At 50.7% G+C, this 16276-nt stretch overlaps 1 protein-coding gene and 1 long non-coding RNA gene across 2 annotated transcripts in view; one reads left to right on the forward strand and one right to left on the reverse strand.

Moving 5' to 3' along the window:
* Positions 1–1702: 1702 nt before the first annotated feature.
* The window catches only part of CABLES1 (Cdk5 and Abl enzyme substrate 1), a 107406-nt gene continuing 92832 nt past the window's right edge, over positions 1703–16276 (reverse strand). The window contains exons 8-10 of the mRNA XM_082353569.1: positions 6616–6722; positions 5157–5364; positions 1703–3109 (exon numbers count right to left, since the gene is read on the reverse strand). Of these exons, the coding sequence (XP_082209695.1) occupies positions 2969–3109; positions 5157–5364; positions 6616–6722 (456 nt within the window). The 3' untranslated portion in view covers positions 1703–2968. The remainder of the gene's footprint in view (positions 3110–5156; positions 5365–6615; positions 6723–16276) is intronic.
* LOC309610607 lies at positions 3116–8312 on the forward strand. The gene is made up of 2 exons (XR_014234080.1): positions 3116–3365; positions 7791–8312. It is a non-coding gene; the product is annotated as an uncharacterized lncRNA (long non-coding RNA).

A 16276-nucleotide genomic window follows, 5' to 3' on the forward strand; every position in this document is an offset into this window, starting at 1 on the left:
CTCCTGCCATCCCGAGGAGCGTGGGCTTCCCCAGACCCTTGGCCTTGAGGAGAACTGCAGAGGCTTCAGGCGGACCGAGAGGGAGCAGGGCTGGCAAGGGGTCCAAACCTGCCGCTGTGGTGGACGGTGGAAGGGCGGAGCCTCGGGGTCTTCTAGAACAGTCTGCCGAGCGGCCGCCTTCTCTCCACACAGGCACAGGTTGCCTCCACGACTCCTTGCCAAAGCCCGAGGCTGGGAAGTGACTGGCAGTCACCACATCCCAGGAGGCGCCGGCAGTGACCTCGGTGCCCTGGCCTCCGCCTCATTCCCCTTTTCCTTCGGAAAGCTCATGTGATGGACAAGGAAAAGGAGAGCTCTGGACAAAATCTTTCATTCTCAGCCTCCATCCCAACTAAATTAAAACCAATAAACTCCCCACTTAACAAACCCACAGGTCAAAATAGATGTTTAAATTAAGTCTTAAAAAAAATGGACACACAACTTCTTTTTTTTTTTTTTAAAGAAATCCACGTTCGTTCGTTCGTTCGTTCGTTTATTTATTTATTTATTTATTTATTTATTTATTTATTTATTTATTTATTTATTTATTTATTTATTTATTTATTTATTTATTTATTTATTTATTTATTTATTTATTTATTTATTTATTTATTTATTTATGGCTGTGTTGAGTCTTAGTTTCTGTGCGAGGGCTTTCTCCAGTTGCGGCAAGTGGGGACCACTCTTCATCGTGGTGCGCGGGCCTCTCACCATCGCGGCCCCTCCTGCTGCGGAGCACAGGCTCCAGACGCACAGGCTCAGCAGTTGTGGCTCACGGGCCCAGCTGCTCCGCGGCACGTGGGATCTTCCCAGACCAGGGCTCGAACCCGTGTCCCCTGCATTGGCAGGCAGATTCTCAAGCACTGCGCCACCAGGGAAGCCCCACACAACTTCTTAAGTCCACCTCATAAGTGCCCCAAACCAAACTGCCCCAAACCCAAGAATGTTAGCCTGGTTTTAAGACACAGGAAGGACGCAGGGTGTTGCCCTCCACACATCTGGGCTGGTGGCCCAGGTCACCCATTGGACATCCCCTGAGCTTGGCGGGAGACTCAAGGCAGACGGGTGGCGGGGAGCTACAATTTCTAGATGCCAGTGGCCTGGCATCTCTGAGAGGCGTTCCACCCACCAGGCCCACACTGGGGAGCTGAGTGGGCTGGGAACCAGGGGGCTCATCAGGGAGAAGCAGGTGACAGACACCAGCAGAGGAAGGTCAAGGGCGGGTTATAGTCAGGTGATGGAGACATTCTGAACACTTCCTGTTTCTTTCCCAATTTGCCTCACAAACAGTAGGTGCCCCAGAAATAGTAATTAATCTATCAAGCCCAAGAGATCATGTTCATCATACCTCTCAACAAAATCATCTCACAACTGAACTCAGCTAAGGAAATTTGTTAGCAAAATATTTATGACTAGACTCTGTTACTCTGGGTCCTGCTTGCTCTCCCTCTGGCCACTCCTTGAATTCCTCCAACCTGTGACTGTCAGATTCTTTCAAGCTCTGCTGACTAAAGCCGGGTACCCCGTCGCCCCTTCTCTGGGGTGACTGCAAAGCTCCGAATCTGTGTGTGAAATCGAGGCGGGGATGGTGGCAGATGAACTGTAATGCAGGGCGAGGGTGACTGGTGCAACTTACGCGTCTACACATACACATACATGGATATAGAAACAATAAAATATTTTAATTCTCTTTTTACAGGGCCACAGGCTTCCTTCCGTCCGGTGAACCACAGCGGGCACCTCTCTCCTGCAGCTACGAGGTGACAGAGTGATGAGGTGCCTCCATACAGGTTGTCCCAGTGAATCGGTGCAAGTAGCAACGAAAATTCTGCACTAACAGCCCTGGGGACGTGGTGATGCTAAGAGCTCTTGCCTCTTCGACTGACTCAGCCTCAGCTCCAGGTGCAGTTGGTCCCAGCTGTCAAAAGCCTCAAGACACCAATCATGCGTCTTACCCCTATTTTGGATTTTATAAAACACTTTATATAGATAGGTAGGTAGATAGATAGCACAATAAATGTGCCTGTGATGCACTCTAACATAGAGCACAGGAATACACACCACGGATCCCAGCCCCACCATCTCCACAGTGGGGAAAGTGCGAAGGTTCGTGTACACGCAGGACGTGATGGCGGAAAGGTATAGAACGTCACGTGCCACACCTTTCCACGCAGCCCATCTGAGTGAGAGCTTGTCTTCTTTGTCCCATTGGTGCTAGGAGCAGTAACAGAAACAATGTCATTTTCTAAGGGCAGAAGGTGTCCACCTGGTACGGAGAGAGTGACTGCTATCCAGAGATTATCTAGAAACAATTGCCGAGGGTCAGCCTGGCTCCTGACACCAGGCTGAGGTCTGCTCTGCAGAGGGTGGGGCTGGCTTTGCGGGTGGAGGACTGATGTGGCATCTCTCAGACACACATACTCTCACACTCAGCCATCCGCTCCAGAGGAAAGTGCACTTCCAACAGCGGATACAAAAATAGATTGGCACGCTCTTTTGACACACTGAGGGTATCTTTTAGAAGCTTTCTCCCAACTTCTGCAAATTCTCTTCCCCAATCTGCTCTAGAACTTTGCACTCCGAGTTGGAACAGGGCTGGAGAGAAGGCCCTGGACCACGCCTGCCAGGTCTGCGTGTGGTCGCGAGGAAGTCTGGGTGAGGCCAGCTAGGAAATCTGGTGAGTGGAGAGCTGGGGGAGTCATCTTCTGCATGGGTCTCCCCTTCCTGGCTGAGCAGTGAACGGTTCATAGTCCATCTCGGCTGGCCAGACGGAAGACTCCCTGAAAAGTTTCTGGTACTGCTTCTACACAAAAACATGTCGAGAGGAGAAAAGTTTGCTGTGTTGAGTTCTATTTTTGCATTTCCAGTAGTACATGCTGCCCCCGCGAGCTCAGGGGAAGTGGTCCCCGGCCCTCCTAGGAGGCCTGTGCTAGGAGCTCTGGACCAGGCGTCTGTAGTGGGGCATGACTTCGTGCTCCGGCAGATGAAGGGCAAATTCCAAGGCCACCAACACCGGGAACTCAAAGGCAATCAGTTCTCGTCTATTCAGCCGGAACTTCTCTTCCAGTTTCTGGCAACAGAAATAAAGGAAACCAAAAGCCTTTTAGCTTTGAAATAAAAATCCTAGGTTTTCTCCACGTGTAACCTCTGTATCCATCAGCCAGAGAGTGTTTACAGAGAAACCCATTATGGGCAAGACTGTGGAGGAAGAAACGGAGGCATCAGCTGTGATGGAAAAGGACTCGTACCTCCCTGAGGACCCACAGTCTGCCGGGAGCCTGAGATACATCCCGTGACTTCATTACATCTCTTGATAATCTCACACGGTCAGTGTTACGTTTATCTCTATTTTACAGATGGGTAAACAGGGTCAAGAGGTTAAGAATTTGTCTAAGGTGACATGGGCAGCAAATTGAAATGCTGAGATTCAGACTCAGCTGAGACTCAAACTGTACCTGTCACAACTAGGTTATTCAAGCTTAGAGGTAAGACTAAAACCATAGCAAATCATCTATCACAACAATATCCACGTGGGAGGTTTAGGATTGGGGGCGCTGGTTATGTGTAGTTTGGTCCTTTCATTTTACGCTCAAAGACCAAGTCCTGGTGAGGCTGCCTCACTTTCAGAGCATTACGTGGCTTGTGTGTATCTGACTGGGCTGAGCCCACGCCCAGGGGCTCCCCTCCTGCACTGCCTCTCGGTCCAGCTGCTGCCGGAGTAGGAATGGAGAACAATCAGGGTGAGGGTGGGTAGGGAAGGCCTCATTTTAGCTAGAGTACATTCCGCTTTGACTTGAACTTAGCTTTTGGCTTAATTAAAAAAAAAAAATCTCAACACCAGAGTAGTAGGCGACTACTTTCAGATTATAACTGGGTCGGGATCTTACGTTCAGTTAATTGCTACTGCAAACGGCCTGTCAGATCGTTACCCTTATATTCTGCATTGGTACTATCAGCATTGCTGGATGATATATTTCTCAACTATGAAATGTGTGTAACAGCACACTTGTAAAGATTCATTAGTTCAGCTATTATCTATGTAAACCTATTGATTCTCAGCTCAGATTTGGTATCCAAATATCATCTCCATGGTCCTAAAAGTGTTTACTACACAAATTAGATGATTCTGTACCATTTCTTCCATGGATGGATGAATGGATAAACAAAATGTGGTGTATACATGCAGTGGAACATTATTCAGCCTTCAAAAGGTAGGAAATTCTGATGAATCTCTTGATCTGTTGGCTTTATTGTACCTCAAATTTTCTATGAATACACTGATTTTTTTTTTCGGTTGCGCCGCGCAGCTTGTGGGATCTTAGTTCTCCCAACCAGGGATTGAGCCCAGGCCCTTGGCAGTGAAAGCGTGGAGTCCTAACCACTGGACCGCCAGGGAATTCCCAGAATACACTGAATTTTAAAAACAGGCATTCTTGTATCTGTCCAAGAAGATCAGTGTTTCCTTGCTTTAAAGGGGCTCTACTTTATTTTTTATTTTTAAAATTTATTTATTTATTTATTTATTTATTTATTTGGCTACACTGGGTCTTTAGTTGCCGCATGTGTGATCTGGTTCCCTGACCAGGGATTGAACTTGGGCCCCCTGCACTGGGAGCGTAGAGTCTTAACCACTGGACAACCAGGGAACCCCAAGGGGCTCTATTTTAAAAGGAAGGAGATACCACTCAGTCAAGCCCATGCCCTTCCCCAAAAATGTAAGCAGCCGAGGCCACAGGAAGCCAAGGTGTGTCTGATGGATGTTCTGCAGGTCACACCACCCACAGGACCCCTGGCTATTACAGTGGTTTCTGTGGCTTGGAGAATAAGCTCACCCTCGTGGTGCCTAAAAGTGTATTTTATGGCTAGACCCAATACTGGGGATGTTCAGTCTCATCAAAGTGGCCTATCCCTCTGTTCTAAGACAGCCTGAGATGTGGGGTCTGACATCTGATGCAGAAGGGCCTACCTCACAGCCCTGGTCCCTTAGCTGGTACTAAGGCTCAGAAGTCTCCCGGGCTGGGTCACCAACCAGGCTCTTCTGAGAGACCAATGCTGGCCTGGAGTGCATGCTCCACCCCCCCACCCCCAACCAGCCAATCAGAACTCAGCCCACTTACGTCAATTAAATGCTTGACTTCATGTTTTTTGAGGTCGCTTCCAATTTTGGCTGCTAAGAGCACGCACGCCCCGGCACAAAGCTTCCGGTTGTGTTTGTTTAGCTTTCCCTTGAGGGCGAGCTTCTCAAAGTAGACAAAGGCCATGGCCACCGTGGGCTCCTCGAGGCCACAGTCCTCCTGGGCAAGCTTCCGCATCTCTCGCTTCAGGCTAGAAAAAGACGGGAGGGAGGGAAGAGTCTTATCAGAACTTGGAGTTTCGGGTGATCCCAAAGAAAAAGACTACCCTGTCTTGAAAGCATTTTCTCTTTCATTTCCAGAAGGGCGGCGTGGAATGGGATTAAATCCCTATGAGTGAGAAAGTTACGTTATATGTGGCCAACAGACTTAAGTCACTGGGAATTTGAACCCTTCTCTGTTGGTCAAGCTGTACAGACCACGTCCAGATGGGACCATGTTGAGCCCAGGTGGATAGCTGAGGGTCCGGAAACTAGGAGTAGAGCCGCCCACAGTGACAGAGGGAAACTAAGGTCATTCCAGAGAGACAGTTACTCGGATAAATTAGGTACTTGGTATCAGCTCTGCCGAAGATCGCTTATGGCCACTACCTATGGCCGAAGAGGGGTTAGACTAAGAGTGCAGGAACCAGCTTACTTAGGAAAGCTGCCCAGACAAAATATGAATACTTAATTTTTCTCACCTCTTTGGCTAGGAACGTGCCAGAATCAAAACAGGATTGGGATACATAAATGTATGAATGTTGGCACATGTTCCAACACTATGTTTGTGTATAGCCTAGCCTCCATTACTACACACACACACACACACACACACACACACACACACATGCCCTGAAATCTTGCTGTCCTGGCACACAGACACAACACAAGTCAGCTTCTCTCCAGCCCAGCAGGGCCAGTCCTCTCGATTACTGGGCCGGAAGATGTGGGTCACCACAAGGTCGATCCAATCAGCTGCAGGGGAAATTTGGGCCTGATTTTGCTTTGGCCGTTTTGCTGACTGCTTACATACAGGGCTTGGCTGTCACCTCTGGACAGACGGTTGTGGGTAAAAAGTTATCTCAAACCCTCTGATACCAACTCTGTTCTGTTTTGCCTGCATTTGAGAACGCAGGGAACCGAACGTTTCTTATTCTCAGTTTTCCATAACATAAATCTTACTGAACTGTAAGCCACAGATAGTATGAAATAATTCTTTCATAAGGAACCTCACTCCAGATCCTTGTCAGCTTGTGTCAAGGGCTCCGCCTCTGTCCTGCCTGCCTTGGCTCGCTCACATCTGGGCACCGGTCAGCCAGCACCGGACGAGCCTCTTTTAGCTGAACGTGACCATGTTTCACTTCCCCAGAACAACAGAAGACCCACGGTACAAAGCACGAGCTCAGTGCGTGCTGGGAGAGAGGCCTGGGGGAAAGTTTAGGTGGGCGTTCATCCCCACGTACCTCCTTATTTTGCTGAGTGTTAACTTAATGTGAGGAAACTTCTCCTTGAAGGTCTCATTCATGTCCTTCTTGAGATCCGAGGGCTTCACGTAGTCGATCACTGTGGTCTGAAACAGATGGGGCGACACGGGTCACTCCTTAAAATACTGGTCATGGGTATAATCAAGTGCAAGTTAGAGCCAACTTCTAACACCCTGCACCACCAGCAACAGGGAACTCAGATGAGGGCCACCTCAAGGGCTCTGTTGGATGCAGGAGTCTGACGGGCAGGGCCTCTGCAGGTGGATGGAAACCAAACCCCGTCCATCAGCAGGACAACACTTAGAAATCGTCAGGAGTCTGTGCCTGGCAGAAAAGGGAGACTCTCTTAGTGCCCGTGTTTCAGCCTGTTGTTCACAGAGTGTGATATCTGGACCCTCGCAGATCTGGGTACAATCCTCATGACCATCATAAGTCATCTGGCTGTGAGAGGTGTATTTATTTAATGACCCCCAACCTCAGATTCCACATCTGTAAAAGGCAAACAGCAACGGCGCCTACCTCATACGTCTATTTGGAGAACTACGTCAGAAGTGCTCTGTGCAGTGCTTGGTATACAGCAAGTGCTCAATAAATGTTAGCTACTGGTTTTTTATTTTTTTAATTGTGGGAAAATACCCATGACATAAAATTGACCATTTTTACCTTTTTTTTTAAAAAAATTAATTAATTTATTTATTTTTGGCTGTGTTGGGTCTTTGTTGCTGCGCACGGGCTTTCTCTAGTTGTGGCGAACGGGGGTTACTCTTTGTTGCGGTGCGTGGGCTTCTCATTGCGGTGGCTTCTCTCGTTGTAGAGCACAGGCTGTAGGCGTGCGGGCTTCAGTAGTCGTGGCTTGCGGGCTCTAGAGCACAGGCTCAGGAGTTGTGGCGCATGGGCTTAGCTGCTCCGCGGCATGTGGGATCTTCCTGGACCAGGGCTCGAACCCATGTCCCCTGCACTGGCAGGCGGATTCTTAACCACTGCGCCACCAGGGAAGTCCATTTTAACCGTTTTTAAGTGTGCAGTTCAGTGGCATTAAGTACATTCACCATACTGTACAACCATTACCACCATCCACCTCTAGAACTGTTGTCATCTTGCAAATCTGAAACTCTGTCCCGATTAAATGCTAACTCCCCATTCTCTCCCCCCAGCTCCTCCTGGAAACCACCATTCTACTTTCTGTCTCTCTGAATTTGACTACTCCTCATAGAAGTGGAATCACACAGTATTTGTCCTTCTGTGTCTGGCTTATTTCACCACGCATGATGTCCTCAAAGTTTATCCATGTTGTAGCACGTTTTAGAATTCCCTCCCTTTCTAAGGCTGGATAATATTCCATTGTAGGTATATAATGTTAGCTATTATTAACAGTCCCGTGAACCCTGAGTTCCTCCTCCTCCCCTTCCCCTTCCTAATTCCATCCATCCTGAAAGACCGGCTCCTTCGAGCTCTCTCTGCGTACCCTGATCTCCCTTGCTTCTCTGTGCCTTACACTATTAACTCTGAATTAAAACTCAGTCTGGTGGGGAGGGATAAATTGGGAGATTGGGATTGACATATACACACTACTATATATATAAAATAGATAACTAATAAGGACCTACTGTATAGCACAGGGAACTCTACTCAATACTCTGTAATGGCCTACACGGGAAAATAAAAAAAAGAGTGGATATATGTATATACATAACTGATTCACTTTGCTGTACACCTGACACTAATACAACGTTGTAAATCAACTATACTCCAATTAAAAAAAAACAAAACTCAGTCTGGCTGGATCTCAGCAGAGTAATCTTACCCCACCTCCTCAGGAACATACTTTCCAAGGGCTGCAACAACGTGTGATGCCACTCCTGGCTGGTTACGGGCGGTAACCTTTGTCAGGCAAAGCCAGAGAAAGAAGAAACCACACACTGTGATGAGAAGGCCGGTTCCCGTGGACAGCTACTGCCAGCCTTTCCAGAAGACACGTCCAAGGTCTCCTCAGCAGCTCTAACAAAAAAGTTGGTGGCTTTCTGTGAACACCCCCATTCAGAAGATGTTTGGTTGGACACGGTTTCAGAACAGGCACATGGAATGTCTCTGGTGTCCCTTTTATAACCAAGAGCAGGCAAACAGCCTGCACGTCCAAATTCACACTGATCTCGGTGGCACCTTCTTTGCTTCTCTGGCCAAGAAAGGCAAACCACAGTCCTATTAACGCACACGATTCCACCAAGCTTGTTCAGAGCTTTTCCACTTCCGGGTGGAAGTGGACTCGGTGGGTGCAATGCCACGACTTCCGTCTCGGAGCTGTGGTCTTTCCAGCCCAATCAGGAAGGCTGTCCCTCAGCCGACCCAGGACACACCCATCTGGTAGCTGCCATGTGTCCCGGCAACGTGCCGGTGAGGAGCTGGGAAGTAGCAACCAGCCGTGGAGCACGTGTGGACACGTGCGCGCACACACGCATGGGCAGTGCTGCTCTGCTGGGCAATGGGAGCGGGGTGCACACATTTTATGGAAGCCACTTACTACCAAAGTCCAGGAGAGTGGACGCCTTCCCTGTGGCAGCTCTCCAAGCCGTGCCTGTCATCCCAAACAAACGTCTCCTCTGGGCTGAACAGGATGTAAGATTTTTCATTTAGGAAACAGGCAGCAGGACGGGGTACCCCATCTAACACACTTACCTCAAGCTGGGCCCATCAGCCAATCAGCCAAGTTTTCTGTTTCCTAAATACCCAGTACCCCCTCCCCCTTTCTCCCACCCCTCCCCACATCCTGACCTCCCAGAGACAGCCCCTCCTGCTCTTCCTCTGCAGACGACCGTCGCGAGGTTTGCAATGATGTGAACAGGTTCAAGCAAAGATTTGCCAGGTTTTGCTGGGGGCCAAAGCTGGGTGAGCCCCCAGCAAGGATATGCCAGGGGCTGGAGGAGGTGGGGTTGTGTGGGAGGTGTCTGGATCCCTCCCTGTGGCAACCGCAGCAGCCCTGCTATTTTCTGTCTTAAACGTAGATACACGCAACGCTTCTCTTGAAAGAAGGCTCCCACTGTCAAAAGAGTGCCTTCCAGCCACCTCACCTTACAGAGGAGGAAACAGAGGGTCAGAGAGGTGATGGGGCTTGCCCCCACTGAGGTAGGGCACACTGGTTTCCTGCTCTTAATCAGACTGAAAGAGCACGGGTTAGTAGCAGCAGGGAGTAGCTCCAAGAGGCTGGCAGGTGGAAAGGGTTGGGGACGGTGGTTGGCAGGTCCATCTCCAGCGAGTCAGGCCTAACCTGCAAAATGTGGCTTAACCTCCCTGAGCTGAGTCTCACCTTCCTCTTCCCTGCACAAGGTAAGAATACCTGACGGGCTGCTTCAGAGGTTTATCTCAAAGGTCAAACAGAGAACACGATGTACGTGAAGGACACTGAAGAATTTTAGCAAGAGGACAACAGGGAGACAGCAGCAAACAAGTTCCGCTTCAGTCCCACTGAGTCAGTGTCTGAGGGTGGCGCCCTGCTCTCCGCACCGTGATCTTGCCCAGGTGATTGTTATGCGAATCAGATCCTCCTTGCCTAGGCTGCAATGCCACTTCTGCAGGATCATCTTCTCTAAACCCCAGTGATTCACCTTCACTATACACTATGGCTTGGATATCCAACCCCCTTCTGGGATGCCTTGACGTACTCCCCGACTCCTTTGCAGCTAGAATTCCAAATACAATTACAGTTCTTCCTATCCCATGTGCTGGTGTCAGAAAGCAGAGCTGAAGCAGAGGCTGGGCTTCTGCTGTTTCTGCTACCGAGAAGAATAGCTGCAGGAGCCCTAGAGTCCCACTTTCCATTTTGTGGGTGTAGACCACAGTAGGGCAGCATGGGTCTGGATCCAGTAGCAGTGGCAGCTTCCTGACCATGGAGGTGGCAGTACTGTTACATCCAGAGCTGACAGCCAGTGCAGATTCCCCTAGTGACCTGGTTCTGCAGTATGGCTTTGGGATCATTCCTGAAACCCCAACTTAGGCTGTTTCGTCAGCCTCCCCAGTGACTCTATAAGCTGTTTAGTACCCTGGAAGAAAACGCCTTTCTTCTTAAACTAGCTCGAGTGGATGCTGTGCTTCATAACTGAACCATAAGCGATGCATACACTGTTTTCACTGATGGCATTTACTGCTACTGTAACAGGACCTTACTGGGGGGATGTGGGATAGGGCAGAGCTCTGCTTCCCCTAAAGGCACCGATGTCATCAGTTCACCGCAGCACTGGGGTCCTCCCAAGCCACTTCCTGACCAGTCCTCGCTTTAGAAGGGCCCTGTGAGCACCAACAACCCAGCTCAGCTTGCAGCCCTGGAGGTGGGGCAAGGAGGGCTCCGGCCACCCCCAAGCCCAGACCTTGCAGGAGAGACTCTTATTTTTACAAGTAGCCTCATCCTAGCTCTTGGGATATGGAGCTGGGACCTACTTTTCCTGGCAGCAGGATGAGTGGATAGCTATATTTGTTTCCATGCTGGACCCTGGAGAGGGGTGTAGAAGGAGGGCCAGTGAGCTGATGCTATGAGACCCTTGGCTCAGCACCCGGCCCCCAGCGAGGGCTGCACGTGGCCAAGCCCTCAGGTTCATGTTCTAAGTGGCAGAATTCCTCTGAACCCCAGCTCTGCCCCTGGAGGTACAGAGGTGGCACTCAGTGATGCCTTCTGTGCGGGGTTTCCAGCCACAGGGCCGTGTCCTGGTGACTGCTCCCCGCGCCGGGCAGAAGGCTAGCTGGCAGCCTGATTCTCCATTTACCGATCTCTTTGGCCATCATCTGGCTACTCTCTTCCCTCAACTAGATATAGTACATTTTGGGGGTGAGAGGGTCTCTGCAAACTTCCATCTTTCTGTCAAGGCCCCCCATTTCCTGACCTCCAAGTGGCCAGCAGCCCTGTCCTCCAGGGCAGTATGGCAGAGGGAGGGTGGATCCACTGGGAAAGGTACAGGACGGACACAAGCCAGCTGGGCCCGCATTCCTAGGGGTTGGCAGCGTCAGGAAATCCAAGGGCATCTGGGGAAAGAGGCTGTGCATGCTGACTGCTGAAGGCTTGCTATGCCTGGACCTGAGGCAGGTGCCCAATAATAGTCATTCTAGTTCACTTGCTTACATATATTTTGGGGGGTGAGGTAGGCTGGCTTCTGGGGCAACGAAATGCTGCAAGATTCAAGACGGCAGGAGGATGGTGGTAAATCTTGGATGTCAGTCTGAGTGCCTTAGAACACAAAAGTGGTTGTATCCGTGTCCAGTGGCTGCTGTAACAAAGTACCACAGACTTCGTGTCTTAAACAACAGAAATTTATTGTCTCACAGTTCTGTATGCCGGAAATCCAAGATCAAGGTATCAGCAGGGCCACGGTCTCTCTGAAACTCTCCCTTGCTTCTTCCCAGCTTCTGGTAGTCCCAGGTGGTCCTTGGCTTGTATATGCATCATTCCAATCCCTGCCTCCACACGGTGTTCTCTCTGTGTCTGTGTTCACATGGCCATCTTCTCTCTGTGTCTCTGTCTTCTTAGAAGGACACCAGTCCTATTGGGCTAGGGCCCACCTTGCTCCAGTATGACCTCATCTTAACTAATTTACATCTGCAAACACCCCATTGCCAAATAAGGTCACATTCTCAGATACTGGGGTTAGGACTTGAGCCAATCTTCTTGGGGGACACGATTCCACCCACAGCAGTGGTGTCGCTTGTGATGGAGCTGCTGTGCAACCTCGCTGTACTCTGATCTCAGCCCTCCATCCCAGGCTGGATGCAGCGTCACCCCTGCCTGTGAAGGCCCCGCTCTGCCCCAGGCAGCAGGTTCTGGCCTTGACCTTGGTCTGAGGGAGCACGTCTCCTCTGCCCCCACCTCCTCCACCTCCAGATGGCTCTGGCTCACTCTTGCTCTCATCTCTGCTTCTCTGAGCTGCAGCTCAGTGGGGAGGATCCAGACTCTGGAGCCAGATGCCTGGGTTTAAACCGCAGCTTGGCCACTCAGCATGTGGGCACTAGCGCAGGCGGCCTAAACTCTCTGTGCCTCCATCTCTTCATCTGGCTTCTCCGTCACGTGCTTTATGATGATGGCTGCAGGGCACCAGACGTACGGGCTGCTCGTGCTCAGCTGCTCGGGGCACGCGATCAGGGTGGCTGAATGGGTGGCCCCCAAAGCGACAATCTGCTCCCAGGCCCTTGCTCAGACAGGGCCTTGCACGCACGCCGCACCTGGAGCTTGCTGCTCCAGACCGGCCTGCTCGGGCCAGGCGCCAAGTGTGGGAAGAATAGCCCTGAGCCCAGGATGAACCCTTCGGGTAGATTCCAGAGGGATGACAGTCCTCACTGCCCTCAGCTCTGGTTCCCTCTAGGAAACACTTTCTGGAACGTAGCACGACTCCTCTGCATGGTCCTATCTGTCTGGAGGGAGCCTTACAACATCCTTTAGAGGCTGGACCTCCCCACGTTCCCTCCCTCCCCAACCCCGAGAGACAGTCGTCCTCTTTCCAATGACGGGGGTGAGCCGAGGCGGCAGTACTGGAGGCTGAGCTGCCGGCGCGGGTTACGGTGGGCCCCCAGCCACCCATTCGTTCTGGCTCGAGAGAGAATGAATGAAACGGGAGGCCCACGCTTTGTTCCAGGTCCCCTATCAATCTAACTGCATGGTTTACAAAGACGCACAACGCCTGGGTTTTGCCAGTGCGCGTGCGTTCCTATGAATCAAAGTGCTAATAAAGGGGCTGCGGTCCCCTACTGGTCTGGTAACAGACCGGGTGACCGCTGTGCTCAGTGCCACCGAATTCCAGGCCACGGGATTTGCCAAGTGCAGGGGTCCTTGCGGCCCCAGCAGCGGCCGACAGCTGGGCCCGGCTGCGTGAGGGACGGGCAGCTCCATCCCTGGTGCCTGTGATTCGCAGGGTGGGGTGGAGCGAGAGGTCACTTAAATGCACTTTCTCGCAGCTGCCTGGCTGTGGGGAAGCTGTGTGTGCACAGCTGCAGAGAGAAGAAGGAAGGTCAGCTGGGAGGAGGAGACCGTTCCAACGAAACGCAGCCGGTCCAGGAGATGCAATTCAGAAAGAGAGGCAGGCAGAGTTAGGAAAGGCCCAGCATGGGGGCTGGCGCCACACACCCCTTCTGAAGTAACAGGAAACGACGGTAAGACCACAACCTAGTTCCCCAGCTGGAAGAGTTTACTGCGCCGCGCCGAGGCACCCTTTGCTTTTTACCAAAACAAATAAAGGCTTGGACTCATCATGAGAGGAGGGAGGGAGCCTCCACAGAGCTGACCTTGGGCCCCATTCTGGCCCAGGGCACCACCAGGATGCCCTAAAGGGAAGGCCTCCCAGGGTGGGGTTGGGGTGCAACAGGAGAGGGTGGGAGGCAGCAGGTGTGCGCTGGGGGTGCGTGCACCCTAGTAACAGTGCTGGAGGAGAACGAGGGGCTCAGAGCTGACAGGTTGCGTGCTTCCACTCGGGGCCTGGTAAGGCTCTCCTTCCTTTCGTCCCCACCTCCAGGGCTCACGTCTCCCTAGGGACTCTTAGAGCAGCTCTGAACTGATGTGAGCTTGCTGTCGACTCTGCTGACGTTCCCCTCTGGGTCAGAGGAGGCTCCGGGGGGCAGGAACATTCCAGAGGAGCCAGGTTCCAGCCGCAGGGCTACCTGAAACCCAGGAGGCAGCAGGGAGCTCGGGGCAGGTGTGCGGCCTCTCTGAGCCTCACTTTCCTGGCTTGTGAAACGGAGGATACAAGGCAGTGATGTCTGCAGCCCTTTCCGGGGCCAACAGCCAGCCTCCGCTGCACTTGCCTGACATCCACGGGGCTCCGAGCCCAGTTGGGCACCGGAAAGCACACGTGACCTGCTCGCTAAGGAAAGCAGAGCCACGGCCCTTGACGAAATCTATCTCACCACACACAGCTGGGCGTTTTGGCTGTTCTCTGTTTATTCCTTTTCCCTGAGAGGACTGTAAATCACAAGGAAACTACGGGAATGAGTGCACAGACCACTCGGCCTGGGGCTGCATTTGTTGCTATTTCTACCCATCGGATTCCAAACACAGGATCCTGGGTCTGACCTCTGCCCCTTCCCTTAGGCGAGCAGCTCTTCAGGTTCTCTCACTGAAATGAGATGGTTCGCAAATCGAGGAGAGGCACACAGGGAAAGCTGCCTTTGTGGCAGGATTACACCACCACGTGGACTGGCCAGGTGTGCAAAGCACATTCACGGTTTCAGACATGTGTCGAGTGTTTACCTGGTACTACAGAAACTTCTGGAGTAGTGTTTCCACCCACCTGAGATAACAGTGGGTGGACGTGGCCCTGAGGTCACACACACCCCCAGATAGTATTTGGATGCACTTTTAAATGCATGCTTCTTAAAGGGTGGTCTCAGAGCACGAGCTGATGAACTGTGTTTGCAGTGTCATGTTAAAAACCACAAAGTGATCATCAAAAATCTGAGACAAATGCAGAGAAAGGGAGCAGATGCTACATCTTGGTTGAAATGTAAAGCAAAGTTTCGTTTCATATTATTTTTACAAGAAAAAAAAGATTAAAAAAAACCCCACAATACTGATGCATGCTACCACATGGATAAACCTCAAAAACATTATGCTAAATGAAAGAGGCCAGACGCAAAAGACCGTATAGTATATGATTCCATCTTCATGAAATGTCCACAATAGGCAAGTCTATAGAGACAGAAAGTACACTGGTGGTTGCCTAGGGCTCAGAGGATGGATGGGTGCTTAAGGGTATGGGGGCCTCTTTTTGAGGATGACGAAAATGTCCTGAAATTGACTGTGGTAATGGTTGCACAATTTTGTGAATATACTAAAAACCATTGAATTGTACACTTTAAAGAGGTGAATTGTACGATATGTGAATTTTATCTAATAAAACTGATACCAAAAAACCCCAAAAATCCCAAAACCCAAACCCAAAACAGAAAACAAAACCCACCACGATGCAATAAGGCATTTTATTTTTACACTTACATCAAAAGCTGGCAGGCCTCAAAGCCCCACTGCTCAGCGTTTGTGCAGGCACCTGGCAGGGAAGTTCCAGGGCCCCTTCAATTCTCCAGAGAGGCCCAGCAATGGTGTTTTTGTAACGCTGAACTACTTTTCTTAAAGAGGGTCTCCCGAATTGAATAAGCTTCAGGCATCTGGAAACCTGAGGGCCTGGAAAGAGCCTTGCAAGGGAGGGGCCCCTGGGCTCAAGGTGCTTTAGCTTCTCAATAAATCCACCTGCAGACAGGTAAGTAAGTGCCCACGTCATCCAGACAGCTTTCAGTGAAAAAGAAATATGGAGGGAAAGCAGAATCCAATCTCACGGAAGCCTGGACTAATCTCCTTTATTGTCTTCTATTCCCTCCTGCTCAGTATCTCATACTGTCCTGAAAAATTAAGTTCTAAGATATATTCCCACAACCCTGGGGAGATGCTGAAACGGAAGGAGGGGCTTTTCTATGAGTCCTTAGATCGTAATATTAATAAAAGAATGGGCACTGTATCACAGAGATCAATCCAAGAGACATCCTCTGGAGACTGAGATACCTATAGATATCACAAAGGTTGTGAGTCAGCTTTCTTTCTGTTGTCAATACAGTTCGAGAGGGCTTTCTTCCTGGGAAAGGAAAAGGATCCAGAAATCCCTTCACAGAACGTTAATTTTGT

The sequence above is a fragment of the Balaenoptera borealis genome (assembly GCF_965194805.1).
Source record: "Balaenoptera borealis genome assembly, chromosome: 14".
Taxonomy (NCBI): Eukaryota; Metazoa; Chordata; class Mammalia; order Artiodactyla; family Balaenopteridae; genus Balaenoptera; species Balaenoptera borealis.